Here is a 26278-nt window from a genome sequence, read left to right as displayed (position 1 = left end):
ACATTCTGTTTACTCCATTGTGACCTTGGAATATCTTAGGTTTGCGCGAGTACACAATGGGAATTTGACAGAATTAATACAGGGGGCGAAATTCTCCGTTATCGGCGGAAAGTCCGCCGATCGACGCAAAAAACGGCGCAAATCCGACTTGCGTCACGTCGGAAAAATGGGTCGATAGTCTCCGGCCCGAAATGGGCTAGCAGCGACGTAACGGGATCCGCGCTTGCGCAGTGGTTCACGCCGTGCAGCGTCATACGCGCTGCACGGCGTGACGGCTCATAAGGCCGCGCTGCTCCCCCCCACCCGACCGCAACACCCGACCGCAACACCCGACTAGATGGCTGGCTGTCGCTCAGCCCCGAGGTTCGAGTCACGCGATGTGGAGGCGCTCCTGGACACGGTGGAGCAGAGGAGGGACGCCCTGTATCCCGGGCACGGCCGCAGAGTTGCCCCACGCCACAGCCAGCGTCTGTGGAGGGACGTGGCAGAGGCCATCACCGCTGTGGCCCTGACACCACGGACAGGCACCCAGTGCCACAAGAAGGTGAACGACCTCGTCAGAGCAGGCAGGGTGAGCCTCCCCATATCCCCCCTCCCCCATATCCCCCCTCCCCCATATCCCCCCTCCCCCATATCCCCCATATCCCCCCTCCCCCATATCCCCCATATCCCCCCTCCCCCATATCCCCCATATCCCCCCTCCCCCATATCCCCCCTCCCCATATCCCCCCTCCCCCATATCCCCCCTCCCCCATATCCCCCGTCCCCCATATCCCCCATATCCCCCCACCCCCATATACCCCATATCCCCCCTCCCCCATATCCCCCATATCCCCCCTCCCCCATATCCCCCATATCCCCCCCATATCCCCTCCACCCCCATATACCCCATATCCCCCCTCCCCCATATCCCCCATATCCCCCCCTCCCCCATATCCCCCTCCCCCATATCCCCCCTCCCCCATATCCCCCCTCCCCCATACCCCCCTCCCCCATATCCCCCCCACCCCCATATACCCCATATCCCCCATATCCCCAAGTGAATCCAGCCCTAACCTTAACCTCTGCAATGCACGCGCAACCGATGGCGTGCATTCATATACCTGCCTAACACTGTTGCCTTTTACCCCTGCCCCCCCCCCCCCCACAGGAGAAGCGCGCACACAACAATAGGGAGCATGTGAGGACTGGAGGAGGGCCCGCTGATGAGATGTCACTGACCGTACACGAGGAAAGGGCCCTGGAACTGGCTGGCGGACCTGAGGACCGGGAGGTTGCTGATGTAGAGGTCGGGGGCGTACTAGCGAGTGAGCCACCGACAGCCAGTCCCCATACCCCCCCTCCCCTATATCCCCCTCCCCCGTATCACCTGATCACTGCCTGATGTCTAACCATGCATGCTTCATTGTGTATCGCAGGACCAAACGTCCAGGCACCCATCCCCGCAGATGCACACTGCCCGCAGGATGCCCCTCGGAGACCACAGGAGACGGAGAGACCCGCACCCTCCAGCATGCGACGCCCGCAGGATGCCCCTCGGAGACCACAGGAGACGGAGAGACCCGGACCCTCCAGCATGCGACGCCCGCAGGATGCCCCTCGGAGACCACGGGAGACGGAGAGACCCGGACCCTCCAGCATGCGACGCCCGCAGGATGCCCCTCGCAACCACGGGAGACGGAGAGACCTGGAGCAACAGGGAGACGACACCCCCGTCACGTGCGGGAGCGACCACCCAGCGACGAGGGGGGCAGCCACAGTCCCCTGTCACATCCGAGCCAGGACACCACTATCCAGGACACCACTACCCAGGACACCACTACCCAGGACACCACTACCCAGGACACCACTACCCAGGACACCCCTACCCGGGACACCCCTACCCGGGACAGCACTACCCAGGACACCCCTACCCGGGACAGCACTACCCAGGAAGACAAAATACCGGACAGTGACTCAGAGTGGGTGGGTGGAAACGAACCCCCACCCCAAAGTGCCATGGACTCAGAGTGGGACGAAGAGCACGACACAACGCCACTGCTGTCACCAACACCCTCCACCATCGCAGAAACACTCACCTCGGTTGGGCACTTTAGTGATGAGGCGTCTGGTACACTCACTGGTGCGCACAACACAGCCGTCCCGGTACAGCAGGTGGAGGTAGGAGCTGCAGAGGGACCGGGCGGTCGGAGGGCAGCCCAGCCCAAGCGAACATCTGCCGCCCAGATGGATCCCGTGTTCCTGCAGTTACCACACCCACACATAGATCCGATGCAACCACCGACCCGGAGACGAGCGAAGAGGGTGATGGGTGGCTTGCGGCGGCTGCGGTCGCAGGTGGAGGAGTCCACCCGCGTCCAGGAGCTGGGAGTGGTGCCGGTCATGCGTGCCACCCAGGCTGACACCGCACGGGTGGCGTCCGCGGTGGAGGCAATGGGTGCGACGGTGTCAGACATGGGGAACGGTTTGCGAGGCCTGGGGCCTTCCGTGCAGGTGGCGTCTGTGGCCCAGGAAATGGCTGCCCTCTCACAGGAGGCCATGAGCCAGTGCCAGCGCCAGAAAGCAGAGGCGCTCAACGCCATAGCCCAGTCTCTGCAGGCCATGGCCCAGTCTCTGCAGGCCATGGCCCAGTCTCAGCAGGCCATGGCCCAGTCTCTGCAGGCCATGGCCCAGTCTCAGCAGGCCATGGCCCAGTCTCTGCAGGCCATCGCTGAGGGCATCGGCGCCAGTGGCCATGTGCGAGCCGACGTCGCACTGTCACAGACAGGGTTTGCCAACCCCCTGGGCTCCATGGCTGCAAACCTGCAGACCCCTGTCGATACCAGCACGGGCCTCCAGGACTGGCAGCGCCAGATGTTAGGGGGGCGTCGGATGGCCAGTCCGTTCGCATCCCCCACCCATGTAGAGGCCTGGGGGCCATCGGGCACCCCGACGGAGGGGGAGGTGGTGTGGTCCGTCCCGGCTCCCTCTGTAGGGGAGGTCCCAGTACACCGCGACACCTCGGACTCCCCCCCTTCCGTCCCAGGTGCATCGGGTGGGCAAAGGGCAGGACAGGCTGGCAGCTCGCCATCCCAGTCGCCCGGGCCGCAGCCTGGCCCATCTAGGCCAGGACGCCCCAGGAAACGGCCGCCAAAGGAATCCAGTGTCAGAGGGCAGGAATCACAGGAGTCCACCTCCAGTTCTGCTGTACCGTCTGGGGAACCACGTAGACGTAGTCAAAGGGCCCGTAAGGCCAAACAATTAGACACTGAGTAAGTTGGCACGGGTGCAGGGCACAGATGAGTTTTAGGGGCTAGGGCACTTGCATGAACTCCTTTGGTTATTAAAGTCAATGTTACACCTACCGAAGCTGCCTTTGTGCTCTGTCCAAAGTGTGCGGGGGTGTCATGTACGTTGAGCGCAAGTGTGTGTGTGAGGGGTGGTCTTACCTCAGCCCCAGGTGAGTCTGCCCCCTTCCCCCTGGGCCGCCATCAACATCCCCCGGGCAGAGGATGGGACCGTGCGCTGCAGTGTCACAGCCGCATGCAGGGATGGTCCGGGTGGATGGTGGTACTGTGGCCATGGGTCAGACATAGTCCAACGATGTAGAGCCAGGAGCTCATCGCAGGGCGGGTTGTCATCATCCTCCATGGCCTGCGATAGACATGCGTCCACCCGCAAATGTGTGAGCCCGGCTCGTTGTGCCGCAGGTGGATCGGCAATGGGGGGGGGGGGGGGGGGGGGGGGGGGGATGTGTGCATGCGGGTGGGGTGGGTGGGGTTGGGGAGGGGGGTGAGGGTGCTGGGTGGGTGGATGGGTGGGGGGTGTGGGTGGTCGGCTGTTGCCATGGTGTGCGGTCTGTGGCCATACTACCCGATTCCCACGCCCATCTAGTCAGTGAAGCGGGCGTCTATCAGTCTGTCCCGTGCCCGCTGGGCCAGCCGGTAACGGTGGACAGCCACCCGCCTGTGTCTACCCCGTCTACCCTGACCATTGCCCCCATCCCCCTCATCTGGGGAGGACTGGGCCTCTTCCTGCTGCTCCTCCACTCCGCCCTCCTCTGCCTGCGGCACATCGCCCCTCTGCTGGGCTATGTTGTGCAGGACGCAGCACACCACAATGATGCGGCCGACCCTATCTGACCGATACTGGAGGGCGCCCCCAGAGAGGTCCAGGCACCTGAAACGCATCTTCAGCACGCCAAAGCACCTCTCGATCACTCCCCTTGTCGCTACATGGGCATCATTGTAGCGGTTCTCCGCCTCATTGCGTGGCCTCCGTATAGGCGTCATCAGCCACGATCGCAATGGGTAGCCCCTGTCGCCCAGCAACCAGCCCCTCAGCCGGGAATGGCGTCCCTCATACATGCCGGGGATGGATGACCGCGACAACACGAATGAGTCGTGTACACTGCCTGGGTGACGGGCGCAGACGTGCAGGATCATCATGCGGTGGTCGCAGACCACCTGTACGTTCATCGAATAGGTCCCCTTCCTATTAGTGAACACGGCCCTGTTATCTGCAGGTGGCCGCACGGCGACGTGCATCCCATCGATCGCGCCCTGGACCATGGGGAACCCGGCCACGGCAGAGAGGCCCACGGCCCGGGCATCTTGGCTGGCCCGGTCCACGGGGAAGCGGATGTAGCGGTGCGCCATGGCATATAGGGCATCTGTCACTGCCCGGATGCACCGGTGCACCAATGTCTGCGATATGCCGGACAGGTCCCCACTCGGTGCCTGGAATGACCCCGTTGCATAAAAGTTCAGGGCCACCGTAACCTTGACGGACACGGGGAGAGGGTGTCCCCCGCCAGTGCCACGCGGTGACCGGTGTGCCAGCAGGTGGCAGATGTGTGCCACGGTTTCCCGGCTCATCCGGAGTCTCCTCCTGCATTCCCGGTCCGTGAGGTCCTGGTATGACTGCCGGGGCCGGTACACACGGGGCGCCCTCGGGTGCCTCCGTTGCCATGGGGCCGCGACGTCCTCCTCCCCCTCCTCGTCCTGTCGGTCAGGTGTCCCTCCAGCCTGGGCGGCTGCCGCCTGCCCCTCTGCGGCAGCCTGCGCCGCCTCTCTGGCACGCTCCTCCTCATCCAGGGCAACATAGACATGAGCGGCTGCCACCACGGCGGCCAACATCGCTGGATGATCTGAAAACATGACGGCCTGGTGGGGGGGGAGGGGAACGACGACATGTCATCATTGCCCATATCCCCACCTCCCCCCAGCCAGGTGGCATGGACCGCATGGGTCCAACTGTTGGAGGCTGGCACCTGGCCAGGTGGACCAACCCACTTGCCCTCCCATCCCCCTCCTCGGCACGGACCCCCCCCCCAACCTCCACCCCGGCACGGCACGGACCCCCCCCAACCTCCACCCCGGCACGGCACGGACCCCCCCCCCAACCTCCACCCCAGCACGGATCCCCCCCCCAACCTCCACCCCGGCACGGAACCCCCCCCAACCTCCACCCCAGCACGGATCCCCCCCCAACCTCCACCCCGGCACGGCACGGACTCCCCCCCAACCTCCACCCCAGCACGGACCCCCCCCCCCAACCTCCACCCCAGCACGGACCCCCCCAACCCCCAACCTCCACCCCGGCACGGCACGGAACCCCCCCCAACCTCCACCCCAGCACGGACCCCCCCCAACCCCCAACCTCCACCCCGGCACGGCACGGACCCCCCCCAACCTCCACCCCGGCACGGCACGGACCCCCCCCCAACCTCCACCCCAGCACGGACCCCCCCCCAACCTCCACCCCAGCACGGATCCCCCCCCCAACCTCCACCCCGGCACGGACCCCCCCCCCAACCTCCACCCCAGCACGGATCCCCCCCCAACCTCCACCCCGGCACGGCACGGACTCCCCCCCAACCTCCACCCCAGCACGGACCCCCCCCCCCCAACCTCCACCCCAGCACGGACCCCCCCAACCCCCAACCTCCACCCCGGCACGGCACGGAACCCCCCCCAACCTCCACCCCAGCACGGACCCCCCCCAACCCCCAACCTCCACCCCGGCACGGCACGGACCCCCCCCAACCTCCACCCCGGCACGGCACGGACCCCCCCCCAACCTTCACCCCAGCACGGACCCCTCCCCAACCTCCACCCCAGCACGGACCCCCCCCAACCCCCAACCTCCACCCCGGCACGGCATGGACCCCCCCCAACCTCCACCCCAGCACGGACCCCCCCCAACCTCCACCCCGGCACGGCACGGACCCCCCCCCCACCTCCACCCCAGCACGGACCCCCCCCCAACCTCCACCCCGGCACGGACCCCCCCACCAACCTCCACCCCAGCACAGACCCCCCCCCCCAACCTCCACCCTGGCACGGCACGGACCCCCCCCCAACCTCCACCCCAGCACGGACCCCCCCCAACCTCCACCCCAGCACGGACCCCCCCCCAACGCCCAACCTCCACCCCGGCACGGACCCCCCCCCAACCTCCACCCCGGCACGGACCCCCTCCCGGCACTCCCCCGGAGCCCAGCCTACTCTAACCACCCCCCCCCCCCCCGCCGCACACACACACACACAACCCGAGACACACCTCTCCTCACGCAATCAGACTGCGGCCACGCCATTGCCTGCCCAGAGCCGATGAAAAGGAGGTTTGATTCACGTCGACGTGAACGGTCATCACATCGACGGGACTTCGGCCCATCCGGAAGGGAGAATATCGGCAGGCCGAAAATCGGCTGCCTTGCGCAGACCCGTGACACTCTCCGCGGCAGCGGCGCCATTAACGCCCCGCCGACTTTTCTCCCTTCGGAGACTTCGGCAACCGGCGGGGGCGGGATTCACGGCGGCCAACGGCCATTCTCCGACCCTCTGGGGGGTCGGAGAATGACGCCCAGGGTTTCACTTCTCCCAATCAAATTGAAAAATGTTCTTCAATTGCTTTGGTCACGTTGCATCATGGATAAATTGTCAATATTTGTGTTCAAGAAGAACATTCTTTTAACCTAAATTGTTCACATCCTCTATTAAAGATAGGCTACAGTTCAATGGCTACCGGGATCGAACCTGGGACCTCGGGTCCGTGAGGCCGCAGTGCTAACCCACTGTGCCACCGTGCTGCCACAATTCTCAATCACTGAGGCGGACTTATTTTTGCGGCTCCGTTCTCTCCCTCTTTGCAGGATCCCAACGTCATGCCCCACCCCCCGGTGGCATAGCAGCCCGCCCCAATGACGTCAAACATTGGCAACAATGATGTCGAGTTCCGTCCCAGTGGCATTGAGCCCCGCCCACAATGACAATGAGCCAACCCATAATGGCATCGGGCCCCACGCACAATGATGACGAGCACTATCTACAATGATGTTGAGCCCCGCCCACAGTGACATTGAGCACACCCACAATGGCATTGAGCCCCATGCACAATGATGACGAGCCCCATCCATAATGACGCCAACGCCCTCCTGACTCTGCTCACCCTCAGCTCAAATAATGCAAGGCACAGAAACCCAGAGTCCTGCCCTCGCTGCGTGGTCCAGTTGTTACCCAGCCCAGCCCTCTCACTTTCAGCCCTAGCCTCTGGTTCTGGCCGGGCTGCCCCATTCACACTGGCTGCTGCTCCTACATTCCCTGAGGCATGAGTAACGTGTGTTACTGGCCAGCTGCCTTGCTGCTTCTGCTGGTTTTCTGGCCTGGTTTGTCTCTGGTCTTTTTGGTTGGTAGCCTGCCCGCCCTCCTCAGCCTTGGCCTGGAGTGAAGAGTCGCCACGCTGCTCCCCTCAATGGCTGTTGGCCAGCGCCTCCTCCTCGCCTCTCTGAAGACGTAGCAACAGCGCCGGAATTATACTTTTGGGGACACACGTAGCCACCTCTCAGTTTGGGGACCCCCCATTGGCCCGTGCTGTGTGTTTCATTGTAAGTCCATCTCTGCTCAATCACAAAATGTTTACGCTGCATCCCTTTCTATTAAGGGGCAATTTAGTGTGGCCAATCCACCTACCCTGCACATCTTTGGGTTGTAGGGGTGAGACCCACGCAAACACAGGGAGAATGTGCAAACCCCACACGGATAGTGACCCAGGGCCGGGATCGAACCCGGGTCCTCGGCGCTGTGAGGCAGCAGGGCGACCACTGCGCCGCCTGTGCACATGCATTTCTAACAACATTGGGTGGAATCTTGTGCTCTTGTCAGTAGCAAACTTGGAGGTGGTAAGTGTATGTAATTAGATAGGGTTGCAGCAGCCCTGAACCCCTCCACCAATTCAGGCCCTTAAATGGCAAATTAATCACCACAGAAGGATCTCATTCCAAGATCACTGGTGTCAACGCAGTGGCAGGTGGGCCTGTTGCCATGCAGTGTGCAACTGTGCGGCCAGCTTGACACCTCCAGGGGTGGGGGATTTGTGGTATGAGATTTGTGGGGCGGGAAATGGGGGTCCCTCAATTAAAGGCATTCTGTGTCTGACCAAGAGGCTGGACATCAGGAATGAGGATGGCTCACTGAGAGCCATCTCCCTGCCACTGCCCCCTTCTGTTGGCAAACTCGCCCTGTGAAAACGCCCTACATTACCTACCTGTAGCCTGGGTCCAGGGTGATCATGGGACTCATGCGAGGGGACGGCAGTGTGTTTCCAGCAGCAACCACGGCCTCCTCAGCTGGCCTCTGAGCGGCCGGCAGCTCTCGCTTGGTGGGACTTCCGTCATGGGGATTTAATCCCAAGGTCGCCCGCGGGTGACTTTGCCACTGTCTGATTGGGGTGTGTCTCAGTAGGCCTTCCCGCAAAGAGGTAGCATGGGTCTCTCGCCAACAGACAAGACACCCAACGCCACAACAAGATTCTGCTGACTGGCCCTAAGTTATCAAGTCGCAAATTTAAAAACTGGGGCCTCATGTGTTAATCCAGCCGGTAAAGTTCTGAACCATTGCCAAGAAGTCTGGCTGCATCCAGTAATTTTGAACGCTGCACTGTTGCCCAATCATAGATAACAGCGTATACCAAGGTGTGGGGTATTGTATGTACGTTTGTCATTCTTAATTTGTCATTGTGAAAGTGTTCTAGCAGTTCCCTAAACACATATTTGGCCTGGGAATGAGTGTTGCGAGTTGAAGCAGTCGTACCTTGACGTCACCAGCTTCACCCTTCTCCCCTCCGCCCCGAGGGGTGCTGCCTCACGCTGGTAACACACAACCACAAAATAACAAAAGAAGATCCTTAATTTTGACGGAACTCTCCCTTTTCTCGCTGATATAATCATGCAAGTTGCCAGCACAGAGAAGGTCTTGGTCACTGTGGTGGCTCTTTGCTGAAACAAACCCCACTGCTCTGTTGCTTCACCAACATCTTTTTATCTTCCCCTGCTTCAAACATCTCAAAAGATGAACCACTCCCTGTGGTTAAAGCATTCAAACAGCCTTCTGTGTAACCAAATCTCTACAAACCTCTCTCTAATTTGCAAAAAATGCTTGTTTACCTTATAGTTTTCAGTTCAGATGAAAGGTTTACACCCAAAACATGACCTTGTCCTTTTCACTATACAGATGCTAACTGACAGATTATGTAGTTCCCATATCCTGGGCAGGATGTTCCGTCGAGCGACGCCGGAATCAGGAAACGCAATTGGGCGGAGAATCGCACGTGAGCTGAAATGAGTAAATGCCGTTCGCATATCATTGACGGGCCTGATCCAGTACTCTCTGGAGCTCCCATAATGCTCCACCTCTGCCAGGTCGGGAAACAGGCACAGTGGCTGCTGAGTAAGAGAGGAGGGGGAGGAGGGGAGGGGGGGTGGGGTGTCTGCCAGGGCCAGGGGGGGGGGGGGGAGTGGCTGTGTATGGGGGGAGGAGTGCCTGCCAGGGCCAGGGGTGAGTAGCGGGGGGGAAGACTACGGGATGGGCCGTGGCGTCAGGGTGACCCATCCCCCAGGACCGGGGTGTCCAGGCGTGGACCGCCATTGCTGCGACTGCAAGGCAGCAATCTTGCTGAGCACCCCACTGACCGTCCGCTGTGGCCTGTGGTTACGCAGACTAACCCCCCCCCCCCCCCCCCCCCCAACGACCGGACCAGTGTGGGGTGGGCATCACGTGGCCCACACAAGCGCAACACGCACGGTAACCCCTAAATGCAGGTGCTGGACAGGGGCTACAGAGCTTACTGATGGCATAGGTAGCGCCATCCACCGGTACCGCTGCCGGCAGGGTTGGGTGCTGGGGCCAGGGGCCCCGCGGAGTCGGGCACCAATGGGGCCAGAGGTGCGGCCGGGGGAACGGCTGGAGGTAGGTCTGAGGATGGGAGGAAGGGCTGGGAAGGGGGATTTGCAAGGGCTGAAGTGCAGGCCGGGGCCACCTTGTAGCCTGGTGGACCTGGTTGAGGACGGGGGTACGCGCCATGCTAACATGTCTGCCTTTCACCCCTGCAGACAATTGACTTCAGAATCCAACCAAGAATGGTAGCCTTCATCCTGGCCGCCGCAGCACTCCATCATCACCGGCCGGCTCTTGTTCCTCTGGAGCAGAGCCTGCCCCACAGGAACAAGAGCCAGCCGATGAGGATAGAGGCTGAGGAGGATGTGGGAAGGAGGTGCCACATGAGGCCTCAGGTGTACTGGCAGCGCCTGTCATTCGAGGACCTGCCGGACCGGGCATGCTGGTGAAGACACCGGCTGAGCATGGGGACAGTGCGACATATCTGCCAGATCATGGCAAACCTGGCACCGCACGGATATGGGAAAGGACACCCGCTCCCTCTGGCCGTCAAGGTGATGGACGCCTTGAACTTTTACAACATGGGGTTGTCCCTGGCACTGAGTGGGGACCAGTCTGGGATCTCGCAGACCTCGGTGCACAAGTGCATCCGTGCCATAATGGAGGCCCTCTATGCCCAGTCGGTAGCACGGTAGCATGGTGGTTAGCACAATTGTTTCACAGCTCCAGGGTCCCAGGTTCGATTCCGGCTTGGGTCACTGTCTGTGCGGAATCTGCACATCCTCCCCGTGTGTGCGTGGGTTTCCTCCGGGTGCTCCCCCCACTGTCCAAAGACATGCAGGTTAGGTGGATTGCCCATGATAAATTGTCCTTAGTGTACAAAATTGCCCTTAGTGTTGGGTGGGGTTACTGGGTTATGGGGATAAGGTGCAGGTGTTGACCTTAGGTAGAGTGCTCTTTCCAAGAGCCGGTGCAGACTCGATGGGCCGAATGGCCTCCTTCTGCACTGTAAATTCTATGATTCTGTGATATGTCAAATTCAATGTGGACCGAGCCCACCAGGATACCTGGGCAGTGAGCTTCACCACCATTGCCGGGATGCCCCAGGTACAGGAAGTGATTGACGGGACACATGTTGGCCTGTGAGCACCGACCCATGATAGGTCGCTCTTCACAAACCAAAAGGGGTTCCACTCGATGAACGTGCAGCTGGGGTGTGACCATGAGCTGCACATCGTGCATGTCTGCACCCGATACCCGGGCAGTATGCACAACTCCTTCATCCTGGCACACTCGATGGTTCCTGACACCTTTGAGGGGCATTCCCGGTGAGGCGTTGGCTCGTGGGTGACAGGGTTATCTGCTGCAGTCGTGGCTGATGACACCTATCCGAAGGCCATCGATTCTGAGACCCGCTACAATGATGCCCATGCTCCGACCAGGGACATGACTGAGGGGTGCTTCGGCATCCTGAAGATGCTGTTCAGGTACCTGGACCGCTCTGGAGGGGCCCTCCAGTATAGCACTGGGAGGGTGGCCTACATCATGATGGCCTGCTGCGTCGTCCACAACATCGCGCAGCAGAGGGGTGACGTGCTGGAGGAGAGAGATGAATGCCAAGCCTCGTCCACCTCCTCGGGGGTTCCTACCTCCACCTGATGTGCCGCAGTACATGTGTGGTGTGCACCAGATGGTGCCCCAGCAGCCTCTTCACTAACATGCCCAAACACGGTGAGTGTCTCTGGGATAGTGGAGGATGTTGGAGACGGCTGAGATGGGAAGTCAATGTCTCTCCGGAATGTCGCAGACTGGCGTTTGGGGGGGGGGGTCTTCTCACTATGCGTCGCTTCCTCTTCGCTGGAATCCGCTTGGGGTTGAGGTCGTGGGTGGGGGCACCAGAAAGGCCCGCCTTGTCGCAGGTGATCCTGCAAGACATGACGCATGATTGGATCACGGGTTGGGGTGGTGGTGGTAGTGAGGGTATGGTGAGGGGGTGTGGTGAGAGAGTGGTGAGGGGGCAGTTGGGGAGGTCGTGCCGGCAAACTACAACGCAGCTGGGTCGCACTTGATCGCCCGATGCCAACCTCCGCTCGGTGACTACCCTCTCTCCGGGCCCACCGACCAGGTCCAGTCTCCGCTGCTCCGCTGCTGTGAAGGGCCGCAGGTCCGACGGTCCCCCTCCGGCCTTCTCTCTCTCACAGCGGTTGTGGGCTGCCATCTCCTGGGGGGCGGGGGTTACGGATGTTTGGGACAGGGGTTGGTGCGAGGGGCACAGTAATGCCTGCTCACCCTGGCCGTCCTAAGGAGGTGGTGCTGGCGTTTCTGGCACTGCTGTCCGGTCCTTGCGGTGGGGCCCATTGGCGCTCATGGCCTCTGCCACCTGCGCCCAGGCCCGGTGTATGGCAGTAGGTGGCAGCCTCTTTCCCACCCCGGGGTACTGGGTAACTGCCTCTCCTCCACGTCGTCCAGCAGGGTCTCCAGTTCGTCGTCTGCAAACCGGGGTGCTGCTCTCCGTGCTGCCATCTTGGTGGCTGAGTGGAGCGCTAATCGCGGCTGCAGCTTGTCAGCCTCTCGAGTGTCAATCCCGACCCCGGCGAATCGGACACCGCTTTTAATTGGAGTCGATCGTGTTCCACGTGGCGCTGGTGCTATACCATTAACACATCCTAAATTGCTTCACGAAGGCGACAATAGAAGTCCACCGAATCCGTCCCAGCATCAACACCGAAACGGAAAACCCCGCTGTCTATGTTTGAAATTCAATTATAATTTCAAACGGAATCGATTTTCTTAATGCTATTTTGATCGGTACTACTCACGTTTCCTCAGTCGTAAGGTCAGTTTTGTGCTATTTCTCAGCAGACTGCACTAAATTCCTGTCTACACTGTTTTAATGCAGCTGTTAACCCCTTTAAAATAAGTAGATTAATACAGTAACAGCACTGAAACAGGGCAGGGGTAGGAAGTTATGTGAATCCAAACCAGTATACTAATGCACACGTACAATGAAACCCACTGAAAAGTAAAACCTGTGGTGACACAACAGCAGAAAGCATTCAGGAGACAAGACGCTCGCAATTGAACTAAAGACCCAGTCCGTTCTGGGAGGCCTTAGCGGGGTCTTTCCTGCTATCTAACGTATTTTATTCAGCCCCCGGCGGGGTACGTCCGGCCGTGGCCACACTTCGCGTATCTACACTGAGAAGCCTCTCCCGGGATCTACCGGCCGTGTGCCATCCCGATTCCGGTGGGTTGCGGGCGTTAGATCGAGTCTGGAGCCTTCTTCTTCTTTGAAGACAATGCAGGGATGATAGTAAATAGCAAAGGAGAAATGAAAGGTTTTGTGATCACTGGTCCCGTCGCCAAGGAATGTGCACATCATTGGCCCAGGATTACTTCCAACCCTGGGGACATTGCATAACAACTGTAAACGTTTTCTGCAAAAATATCTGTGCAATTGAATAAATACTCCCGGGAAAAAAAATCTGTCAGGGTCGATAGCTTGTAAGCCACCTGGCAAACTGAGTTTGGGAAATTCACTGAAGTGGACAGATTCTGTGCCTGCATGAGCAAGATCTCACCCAGTGTTCTCAGACAACAATGTGGGTCAACGAACCACCATGTAGCGCTTCTGAGCTGGCACAACGGCAAGGTGCTGAGATCAATACTTGATCCCCAGTGGGTTAGCTGATCTTAATTCCTGTATAATTGGCCTCAGTGCGAAGGACAGCTTAAATCGAAAAAGAAAATGCCTAGATTTAGTTGCTCAAGCTCAAGCAGTCAGATTGGTAGAACAGAGGCAAGTAAACAAGAAAAGAGCAACAAATTAGGAGAATGTGAAAAGAGGGACGCAGAGGAGGATCGGTGAGAAAAATAGAACGGCAAAAGATAAAGCGAGGAAACAAAGCAGTAACCGGGAATGTAAGTGCAAACTCTGGAGACCGTTTGATTCCTCACTGTGGTTGATTCCCACCTTGTGCACCAATTGCTGCACCAACGTTCACTTCAAACATTTTTTTAAAAGTAGGTAATTTTTATCGTTACTAACTCAGAAATAGTGACATTGCTGTTGATTTTACAGGCCACTCGCAGGCAGGAAAGCAGTAATAGGACGGCATACCTTCGACAGAATACCTAGCCCATGCCCAATTCATCCCGCTCCAATTTTATAATGGAGGGAGGAGTGTGCGAGGGGGGGTTGGAATTGGGGCCACCCATGGCCAAATTCAGGGGCCGTCCCTCCATGACCAGATTTAGGCCCTTAAATGGGAAATTAATGCCAATGGGAGGCTTGCACCCAAAGTACAGCCCTGCAGGTTTGATCCTGTGGGCTGCAGGCCGGTGAAAAGATGGTGGGGTGTCTTTTTGGGGAGTCCTCGGTGCCAATTGCAGGCCCTCGACCTCAACTTTCCCTCCTCGTGTCTACCCTCCCGTCTGCCCTGTCGACATTCCCCCCCCCTCCCCCACCCCGACCCAACACACTTCATTGGGGCCTGTCAATCTATGTCCATCAAGATCCCGGACTTACCTGGAGATCTGAGTCCATCACTGAACATCGCCTTCTTGGCCTCGCTGCAGTACCAGCAGTGGCCAGCGCTGCCAGCAGCATTGCTGGTACTGCAAAATAGGTGCCACGTCTACAAATCTCTTTGCCCATATATCTACCACAGTCAATGAAATCAAGCAAAATGGGGTACAGAGAAAAGCTACACTCAAGATTTTTTTTTTTACCAGTGGAGCTCGCCTCATCAGCCTCCTTTTCCGACGTGCAACGGTATCCCTTCTTCTTCAGGAAGTTGCACACAAGAATGCCAAGCAATCCAACAATGCAGAAGACAGGAACCAATGCAAGTACAGCGTACTCAGTGTGCTTTTCTTCTTCTGTCCCCTTCTTGCTTTTGTTGGGAAATTTTGAAATGTCTTCTTGATGTGTAGTCTGGAGATCCCTTGCCACGCGCAAAAATCGGGAATAAACACCTAACAGAAGCAAAAAAAATGTTTAGTGTGGATTTTATTTGACGGCTCACATTGAGATAATAGGTTTGTGCAATTAATTTTTAGATTATTTTATACAGAATAAATGTTTTCATTTAATCACCCAGCTATGGTTCCAATTATAGGAAATGTTGGATGTTGTATACCTGTCGTCTATAAGACTGTATCGGGTCCCAGACTTGGAAGTGGGGGGCCTGATAATGGGGGGAGACTTTAACACGGTGCTGGATCCGGCACTGGATCGCTCCAGGTCTAGGACGGGTAGGAAGCCGGCGGCGGCTAGAGTGCTGAGGGGGCTTATGGACCAGATGGGAGGGGTGGACCCTTGGAGATTTGCAAGGCCGGGGGCTAGGGAATTTTAATTCTTCTCACATGTCCATAAGGCTTATTCCCGAATCGACTTTTTCATTTTGAGTAGGACGCTGATAGTGAGAGTAGAGGATACCGAGTATTCGGCAATAGCCATTTCGGACCACGCCCCGCATGGGGTGGACTTGGAGATGGGGGAGGAGAGGGACCAGCGTCCGCTGTGGCGCTTGGAGGTGGGGCTGCTGGCGGACGAGGAGGTGAGCGAGCGGATCCGAGGAAGTATAGAGAGGTACTTGGAGACCAACGATAATGCGGAGGTCCGAGTGGGGATGGTATGGGAGGCGCTGAAGGCGGTGGTTAGGGGAGAGCTGATCTCCATTAGGGCCCACAAGGAGCGGAGGGAGCGGGGGGGGAGGAGAGGCTGGTGGGGGAGATGGTGAGGGTAGACAGGAGGTATGCGGAGGAGCCCAAGGAAGGATTGTTGAGAAAGAGGCGTAGCCTCCAGGCCAAATTCGACCTGGTGACCACCAAGAAGGCGGAGGTGCAGTGGAGGAAGGCCCAGGGGGCGATTTACGAGTATGGGGAAAAGGCAAGCCGGATGCTGGCGCATCAGCTTCGGAAGCGGGATGCAGCTCGGGAGATCAGGGGAGTTAAAGACAGGGGAGGGAGTGTGGTACGGAGTGGGGTTGGCATCAATGGGGTCTTCAGGAACTTTTACAAGGAATTGTACCGATCCGAGCCCCCACGGGAGGAAGGGGGGATGGGCCGCTTCCTGGACCAATTGAGGTTTCCAAAGGTGGAAGAGGGACTGGTGGCGGGATTGGGAGCCCCGATTGGGCTGGAGGAGCTGATCAAAGGGATAGGAAGCATGCAGGCGGGGAAGGCACCAGGGCCGGACGGTTTCCCGGTCGAATTCTATAAAATATATATGGACCTGTTGGGCCTGCTGTTAGTCAGGACCTTTAATGAGGCAAGGGAGGTACTTACCACTTGATCCTGAAGCGGGACAAGGATCCCCTGCAATGTGGGTCTTACAGACCAATTTCCTTGCTAAATGTAGATGCCAAGGTGCTGGCGAAGGTCTTGGCCACGAGGATTGAGGATTGTGTGCCGCAGATCATCCATGAAGACCAAACGGGGTATTGTGAAGGGGGGACAGTTGAACGCAAATGTGCGGAGGCTTTTGAACGTTATCATGATGCCGGCGAGGGAGGGGGAGGCGGAGATAGTGGTGGCGATGGACGCTGAGAAAGCCGTCGATAGGGTAGAGTGGGGGTACCTGTGGGAGGTGCTGAAGAGGTTCGGGTTTGGGGAGGGGTTTGTCAGGTGGGTTAGGCTGTTGTATGAGGTCCCGATGGCGAGAGTGGCCACAAACAGGAGGAGGTCCGAGTATTTTCGGCTGCACCGAGGGACGAGACAGGGGTGTCCCTTGTCCCCCCCGCTCTTCGCACTGGTGATTGAACCCCTGGCTATGGCACTGAGGGAGTCAAGGAACTGGAGGGGGTTGGTGCGGGGTGGGGAGGAGCATAGGGTGTCACTTTATGCGGACGACCTGCTGCTGTATGTGGCGGACCCGGTGGGAGGAATGCCGGAGGTAATGAGGATTCTTAGGGAATTCGGGGACTTTTCAGGGTACAAGCTCAACATGGGGAAGAGTGAGCTGTTCGTAGTTCATCCAGGGGACCAGGAGAGGGGGATTGGCAAGCTCCCACTAAAAAAGGTGGAGAGGAGCTTCAGGTATTTGGGGGGCCAGGTGGCCAGGAGCTGGGGGGCCCTGCATAGGCTTAATTTTACAAGGCTGGTGGAGCAAATGGAGGAGTTCAAGAGGTGGGACGCGTTGCCGCTGTCCTTGGCGGGTCGGGTGCAGTCAATCAAACTGACGGTGCTCCCAAAGTTTTTATTCCTGTTCCAGTGCCTCCCCGTGTTTATCCCGAAGGCTTTTTTCAGGCGGGTTAACAGGAGTATAAAGGGGTTTGTGTGGGCGCGAGGGACTCCGAGGGTGAGAAGGGTGTTCCTGGACCGGAGTAGAGATAGGGGGGGACTGGCACTGCCCAACCTCTGTGGGTACTACTGGGCCGCCAATGCGACGATGGTGCGCAAGTGGGTGATGGAGGGGGAAGGGGCTGCATGGAAGAGGCTGGAGACGGCGTCTTGTGTGGGTATGAGTCTGGGGGCGCAGGCAAAGGCGCCGCTGCCGCTCCCTCCAAGGAGGTATACCACGAGCCCGGTGGTGGTGGCTGCCCTCAAAATTTGGGGGCAGTGGAGGCGGCACAGGGGGGAAGTTGGGGCCTCGGCGTGGACCCCATTATGGGGGAACCACCGGTTCGCCCCAGGAAGAACAGGTGGAGGGTTTTCGGGGTGGCACAGCGCAGGGATACGAAAGTTGGGGGACCTGTTTGTGGACGGGAAGTAGCGAGGACGGTGTCGAGCGTCGCAGGATCCAGGGTCAAACCGGACTGGGGGCTCGCAATATTTGGGGTGGCAGAGGAGCCAGGAGTGCAGGAGGGGAAAGAGGCCGGAATTCTGGCCTTTGCGTCCCTGGTAGCCCGGCGAAGGATTCTCCTTCAGTGGAAAGATGCGAGGCCCCCAAGCGTGTAATCCTGGATCAGCGATATGGCAGGGTTCATTAAATTGGAGAGGGTGAAATTCGCCTTGAGAGGGTTGGTACAAGGGTTCTTTAGGCGGTGGCAACCGTTCTTAGACTTCCTGGCAGAACGATAGACATTGGTCAATGGCAGCAGCAGCTCGATGGGGGGGGGTTACTTTATTATTGTTTTTGTTATTTACACTGAAGGGTCTGAGGGGGTGTATATACCTGTTGTGCTAAGTCGGGGTGTTAATGTTAATTTATTATTTATGTACGGGGGGGGGGGGGGGGGGTGCTATGGGGGGTTGCTTTTCTAGATAGTGTTTTGTACTTAACCCTGTTGGGGTCCTTTTCTTTTTCTCATTTTGTTGTTGATATGTTATGAAAACCTTTAATAAATTTTTTTTTTTAAAAGACTGTATCGGGGAAAGCATATTCAAAGTCTCTAGTTTAAATGTTTTATCTCCACTCAACAAAATGCACCTGTAAGCAAAAATGTGGGGAGTTACTTGCCATTTTTCAAGCAATTTAACCATTTCAATGTCATTAAAATCGCTGAATACCCCACCATCAACATCCTAGGGATGACATGAAACTGAACTGGACTGGCCGGATAAATAAATAGCGATTCGGAGACTGGGAATTCAGCGGAAAGTAACTTGCCTCCTGATTCATCAAAGGCTGTCCCCCACCGTTAGCGGGTCAAAATCCTGCAACTATCATCATGCCTCATCATGTATGCTTCTCTGAGAGCCCAGATATCCAGTATTCTATGAAACATCTGTAGCTCAGAGGAAACATTGCTTTCTTAACAGCTCTTGCATGCTGAGTAATTCTGTCAATTACACAATGTTTGTTTACACAAGATAACAAGGTGTCATGTGCTTGCTGTTTCTGCTATTGATACTTTAATGTGTGTGGATCATTGACACTTTTATTGGCTTGTAGCACAAAAGTTTTTTTATGAAAGTAGAAGTTACGAATGATAGTTTTTAAAAATAGCCTTTCTTACATGTCATATTGTTACTGTACGGTTTATTGGTTCAAAGTTCATAGTGGGTGAATGGACACGGAAGTGCCAGATTGTTGATACAGTAATAAAAACCGGAAAATGCTGGAAGCATTCAGTGGGTTAGCGGCATGTTTGGAGAGAGAAAAGTAGAGTTACCAATTCAAATCTGATGACCCTTCCAAAGTTTCAAACAAAAAACAGGTTTCAAATTCTCTGCTGTGATGCGATTTAACTTGCATTTTCTGGATTCCTGGTCCAGGTGATTCAATCACTACACTGATCTTTCCGTGACCTCATCATACAACCAAATTTTCTTTTGAGCCGTTGGTGTGGTTTACAGTTAGTGAAGCAGCAATATCAATTCCAATTTTCTTCCCGCACCTAGCGGAACACCAAGGCAGACTTTTGTTTGTCTCCATAGCTATTCAATTCTGGAACAGGTCAGTAGTCTGCCACCAGGAGCTTATATCTTGAGAGGGCTACACTCCACATCGAGCGTCAGGAGTCTCTCTCACGCTTACCACCAACTATTGGGTGTATGGAAGGATTTGCAGGTTGACACAATCAATCGGTTTGACCGCACTGTGAACGCACTTTCCTTGGCTGTCAGGTCCTCGGGTGGAATTCGAATCCGGAGCCCCTAGCTCATAGGCAGGGATGCTGCCCACTGCACCCCCAGACCTCCCAGCAGTAGCAAGCCATGGATTGATATCTCTGTACAATTATAATCCAGCTGCATCACAGACTGCAATGAGATAACATGGTAACAGCTCAGCGGAGATTTAAAAATGTATTTCAAAGATCGCCTCAAGGGTGCCGGGGTGGTGGTGAGCTGAGTGTGTGTGTGTGTGTGTGTTGGGGGGGGGGGGGGGGGCGGTGCAGGGTTTGTTGCATGTTGCATGTTTTGTTACATGTTGCCATGGGTTGGCTTTTGTGATTATGTATAGATTTAAAATGCCTTCAATAACATTTTCTCAACAAAAAAAAGATCATCTACAATCAGTCTTTAAAGATCGTGGTCTAAAGGTATGCCTGTCGGGGTACATTTTTGCCATCCAACTGCGGGATATTGGGTAGGAGGAGCACCCCCCACCCTCACCAGAAGTGTCAGGAGACACTGTGTGGGGATATCCAAATGAAATGCTAATTATGAAAATGAGCCAACTTCCAGCATCAACACCTTTGCATCCACAAACGTCAGCAATGCCACTGCATTCTTGATGCCTCTGCTGCCAAGGAGGGATTAAAATTTTAAACGGCTCAAGAAACAGGTACAACAATGAGAGATTTTCACTCAGCAAGTGTTCCAGACTTGAAAAGTTCCAACATTTTAGAAACTGCTGCAGCGATCTGTGGCTGGCACTAGCACAAGGCAAGGATCCTAGTCCTCCCGCAAATACCCCCAGGCACCTGCCTCCGAAATGGCAATGAGCTTGACCCCCCCCCCCCCCCCCCCCCCACCGTCCCAGATGATCCACAAGGGGGAGGCGGAATAAAATGTGGCAAGCGGGTACAAAACCCATCCCAACACCAATCCAGCAGGATGGCCCGACCAGAATATCCAGGCCGCTGTCACCAATGACAAGAGTTGCCTCAGCTCCCTTCACCTCAGAATGAGCACTCTTAATATCCATTTAACAAAATGAGTGCGTTGTGCTTTTCAGCTTGTTTCACTCCCTCGTATGGAGCTGTAAATATTCCTCCACGAAAAAGCAAAATTCTTGGCACCATTTACCAATAGGGTTTGGAACACCGCTGAGCCCCACTCGTGGGTTCCACAAGCAACGGTTATTCTTCTCAAGGAAATGCAGATTTGCTTAATGCTGACACAATAGGACACAATAAAACAACACACACTCTGGCAGACTAGTCAGCATTTGAAATATCTATAATGGACTAATAGAATCTGACGTGGTCCTTTGATTGCATAGTTACACGCGATGGAAGGAAGGAACTGAAGGTCTTTTGTTGCGTGAGGTCAGATCAGGACATCATGACCTTTAATGCTTGGATCACTAGATACTCACTTCTGCCGTTATGCCAAGCCAGTCAACACCAACAAAAGTGGCAGCTGCTGTGCTGCTCCATGATGGGGCACGTCAAGTTATTTTTGGATTGCATCTGTAGGCCTTGATCGTAAAAATCCTAATCCTTTGTTCGTGAGTGCGAATTATTGAAAGGAGACAGATGAAACTCTTCTCAAAAACTTAGACGAGGGAGATCATATATATTTGGTTATCTCAGCTGGGGAGAGCAGAAGAGACCTTCTTTCGGTACAGCAAAAAATCGTGAAGGTCAGGTACTTGCACAAAGCTACAGAAGGTAGTTAGTGCTCACGAAGTACAGCCCAGCATATGGAGAAAGCCTTACCTACCTCTCAATTGGGCAAAATCAAGAGGAAACTAAAATGGGAGAAGACCATTTGGCAACTGAGGTTCCCCCTTTCAACATACCTTGTATAATGTATACGCAGCCTCACCCAAACATTGGCCTGAATTTTTGCTCCCAGGGCAGGAGCGCAGATTCGGGAAAATTCCCAACTCCACAAACCCGACTCAAGAAAAAGCGTCCCATTTGGGCAGATTTTCATTCCGGGGGCTGGGGGAAGTGTTAATTGGAGGTCTCCGGAACAGTTTGGAGACAGCACAGGGACTTCCAGATGCGGAACGGGATAGGCAGAAGGTTGGTCTCAATGATCCGGCCATTTGCCCCAGCTGTAAAAAGACAATTAAATAATAATAGCTTTTGAGCCCTCCCCCCACCCCTCAGACACACCCAAAGCCCCATTTCCTGACATTTCTTGTCACCTCATGACTGCCACCCATACTGCATGGACCGTCAAACCCTCCATGTAAACCTGTACCCCTCTACTCAGCCCCTACATGCCAACCTGTGCCCCCACCGCATGTCCCCTTTTATTGCACCTAAGCCAATTTAGTGCCAAGTCATGCCAAACTATGCCCCCACCCAACATCCTTTGCTCTTACATCCTTCATGCCAACTCACCCAGTATCCGGAATGAGCAGACCTCAGGACTCATGTTCAGAGGAAATAAAGTTGGAAGTGTCACTCTCATTGATAAAAACTCTTTGGCTGTACTTAAATTCCTTTAACCACTTAATCCCTTATAAGGCCAAGCATGCTTATTATTTGCCCCATATCAAAGACGTTAAAACCAGTTGGAGCTGGCAATAAAACTGCAACCTGACAGGCATTGACTGCACTGTGATGATAATAGGTTGTGAAATCAGTCATGCAATACAGATACTTTAGTTATAACCCTCAGGCTTATGTTAACAGACAGGGTGAAATAGAAAACACTGATATAAAAAAAAATTGCAGCCCGCTATTCATTAAAAATTGAAGAGCAGGAGATTTGAAACTTTGACAGCTTCCTTTACAATTCTCTGCACAGCTTCATGACTCCATTGGCAGCTAACTTGACAGTTCCAATGAGCTTGACAGTTCCAACAAGCTTTTTTACGCACATTCATGTCTACTTTTAACAATACTAAAAGGCACCTTAACTCTCTCACAGGGTACCTTATCTCTCTCAAAGTGTTCTTGGATCCATCCAAAAGGATGCCCAACCTTTCCAAAGGTTACCCTACCTCTCCAAAGAACTCTGCAAACTTTAGACTTGCTCCTGATAGGTTTAAAGTGCACAAGATGTGTTTTGGACAACCTATTGGTGAAAGTTGGATCTGACTGAAGGCAACTGGACTTTAACATTTGTAGCTGCCTCCCTGAACTGCAGATGTTGAAAGTACAGCATGCCCCACCCCTCCCATACTCCTGCCTCCCCTTGGCCACAGTGAAAATGGTAGGTGCCAAGTTTGGGGGAGGGACTTTCAGAATCGGGCCTCTAATGCCATTTTACATGACCTGAAGATCCTCTACATTGGCAAAATTTCAGGCCATAATGTTCTGAGGGTGAAACCACAGGGGGAACTGCCAAAGGAAAACCCAGTGGTACATCTGGCTGGAAAGCTAACCCATAGATTAACATATCAGTCTGACACTACGATCCACAATGTTCGACTCTATTGTACTCTACACATCCCTTCCCATACTCTATAGGTTGTTTTACCATCTCAGTTTATATTTACCATTATAATTTTTAATAGCTGTCTTCAGCAGATATTCATCTAGTTATATTTTAGAAGGAGTTATCAATGTAGCATTCATTTATGAAGATCTAATTCATGTGTAATATCTAGTCTGACATGATCAAACTCTTCTGATGACTAATCTTGCAATTTTATCAGTGCTGGACAGAACATGCGATTGTAAATGTGATCTCTATAACTGATCTGTGGGCATGAACTCAACTATCAACCCACCGTTGTACCATGTATCATGCACCTTTATCATGTACTTTTATAGCAACCTCATATCAGCTTTGAAACAGCTTGCAGTTTCTTGCCAACTTGCTACTGACAACGAGCAACATCAACAGTGACCTCAATCCTCCATGACCTTAACAAAAATAGGACAGGGAGATTAAGCGATTGTACAAATGCCGGAAACTTAACAACACGTTCATGACATCAATTATGCCCTCTTATGGTTGTGCCTCTCTCATAGAACTGTTTATTTTTAAATTGATAAATCTAACGAATGGCCAAGGCCTGTCAGAGAAGACACCACTAAAGTTTGCAGGGCAGAAGAGCACAAAGCAAGAAGTTGTGCTTAGATGCCGATGGCATTACCGTGTACCCAATTGTCCTCTACTAGCTAGGGACTAACCTGCACATTCCACAGTTCCTATCGGAGCAGAAGAGCATGTAAGACATTCCTTCACATCAGAGGACCCTTCGGCTATAGTGAAATACCTGCAAAGCAGAACAAAATAAGATAGTAACACAATAAAATATATTGGCTATGACATGCCTTAGGCACTCAAGATAATCCTGTAATTATATTCCAATGCTAACTTTGATTTATACAGTGTCTTCAACCAAATAAAATGCCCCCAATCCGCTCCAGAAATTTAAATTGGCAAAAGTTAAATTTAAAATAAACTTTTTGACTTGAGTGATAAAATGTTTGGAAGGGCACATTAGAATCTAGAATCATCGAATTTACAGTGCTGAAGGAGGCCATTCGGCCCATCGAGTCTGCACCGGCCCTTGGAAAGAGCACCCTACCACCCTCCCCTTAACCCACCCTTTTTGAACACGGAGGGCAATTTAGCCTGGCCTATCCACCTAACCTGCACATCTTTGGACTGTGGGAGGAAACCAGAGCATCCGGAGGAAACCCACGCAGACACGGGGAGAACGTGCAGACTACACACAGACAGTGACCCAAGCCAGGAATCGAACCTGGGACCCTGGAGCTGTGAAGCAACTGTGCTAACCATTGTGCTACCATGCTGCCCATTAGGCTATAGATGAGAGACAGAAATGCAACTGGATTAAGTAACAGGAATTTTTTTTTTAAATTAAAAATTTAGAGTATCCAATTCATTTTTTCCAATTAAGGGACAATTTAGCGTGGCCAAGCGTGGGCAGCACGGTAGCATAGTGGTTAGCACAATTGCTTCACAGTTCCAGGGTCCCAGGTTCGATTCCCCACTGGGTCACTGTCTGTGCGGAGTCTGCGCGTTCTCCCCGTGTGTGCGTGGGTTTCCTCCGGGTGCTCCGGTTTCCTCCCACAGTCCAAAGATGTGCACGTTAGGTGGATTGGCCATGATAAAATTGCCCTTCGTGTCCAAAATTGCCCTTAGTGTTGGGTGGGGTTACTGGGCTATGGGGATGGGGTGGGAGTGTGGGCTTGGGTGGGGTGCTCTTTCAAAGAGCCGGTGCAGACTCGATCGGCCGAATGGCCTCCTTCTGCACTGTAAATATCTGTAATCCACCTACATCTTTGGGTTGTGTAGGCGAAACCCATGCAAACACGGGGAGAATGTGAAAACTTCACACGGACAGGAAAGAACCTGGGACCTCGGAGCCGTGAGGCATCAGGGCTAACCCACTGCGCCACCATGCTGCCTTTAGTAACAGGAATAAGGCTACTGAAGGGATGAGCTCCAAAGCTCAAGGTCTTTCGTCCTCCTTGATTTTGCTAATTGCATTCTTATGAGCTATGTGTGATGGAGGCGAGAAACAAGCCACCACTCTCTCCAGAAAAATATTCAGATAAGACGTAGTCAGCCTTGACAACAGGCTGTAAAGTGGAGCATGTGTCCAGGAAGGAGGGAGGGAGTCTTTTTTTCCATGCGTTTTCTCTTTTACTTTTCCATTTTTGCATTTAGACTCCTTTTTCTTGGGACTCTTATGACATACAGCGAGAGAAAATCAAACACCCTTCCCCAAGGCTTTAGTCGTGGGTGGATTCCTACACATGGTTATTACTGTCCCACCCTAATCATAAACAGCCGCATCAAAGGTATCTTAACTATATTCCTGCATGACAAAAATGCTGGAGCTTTACTAACATATGAGCATTTCCTTCCTCGTTTTGAATTCTAAATACTTTGATTACTATCAAATGTATATTTCAGTCCCCACTTCCCCGTTGCATATTGATGAGTTTATTTTCAGCCATGCCTCTTTGCCAAGACAAATCATTCAATAAAGAGAGGAGAGCTTCATCATGACAACAGCAATCCTGAGCCTGTTAATATTAATCTGAATAAGCGATCCAATTGCTGTTGGAATATTAAAAGTAGTTGATAGTCAGTCAGCAGCAGTGTTGCATTTAAATTCGGCTTCAACTCCATCTACAAGTTTGCTGATGACACGACCACAGTGGGTCAGATCTACCGATGAGTCAGAGTACAGGAGGAGATAGAGAAACTAGTGCCATAGTGAAACAACAACAAACTCTTCCTCAATATCAGCAAAACTAAGGGGCTGGTCATCGACTTTAGGAAGCGAAGTGTCATACACACACCTGTCTGCATTAATGGTGTCAAGGTTGAGATTATTGACAGCTTCAAATTCCTGAGTGTACACAATCTGGCCTAGTCCACCCACATTGATGCTACGATCAAGAAAGCACATCAGTGCCTCTACTTCCTCAGGGAACTATGGAAATTTGGCATGTACACCTTGACTCTTATCAATTTTTACAGGTGCACCATAGAAAGCATCCTATCTGGCTGCATCACAGCCTGGTAAGGCAACTGCTCCGCTCAAGGCCGTAAGAAACTACAGAGTTGTGAACACAGCTCTGTGCATCACACCTCCCATCCATTGACTCTGTCTGCACCTC

At 54.4% G+C, this 26278-nt stretch overlaps 1 protein-coding gene across 4 annotated transcripts in view; it reads right to left on the bottom strand.

The window, feature by feature from the left end:
- relt (RELT TNF receptor) overlaps nt 1-26278 on the bottom strand; it is a 124471-nt gene that overhangs the window by 37873 nt on the left and 60320 nt on the right. For all 4 annotated transcript variants that reach the window (XM_072477123.1, XM_072477122.1, XM_072477121.1 and 1 more), the window contains 2 exons: nt 23807-23892; nt 14886-15131 (listed from right to left, as the gene is read on the bottom strand). In XM_072477123.1, coding sequence (XP_072333224.1) covers nt 14886-15131; nt 23807-23892 — 332 coding nt within the window. The remainder of the gene's footprint in view (nt 1-14885; nt 15132-23806; nt 23893-26278) is intronic.

This window comes from Scyliorhinus torazame, chromosome 15 (assembly GCF_047496885.1).
Source record: "Scyliorhinus torazame isolate Kashiwa2021f chromosome 15, sScyTor2.1, whole genome shotgun sequence".
NCBI classification, from domain to species: Eukaryota; Metazoa; Chordata; class Chondrichthyes; order Carcharhiniformes; family Scyliorhinidae; genus Scyliorhinus; species Scyliorhinus torazame.
Note: the sequence above shows the minus strand (reverse complement) of the source record. Positions and strands in the feature narration are given on the sequence as shown.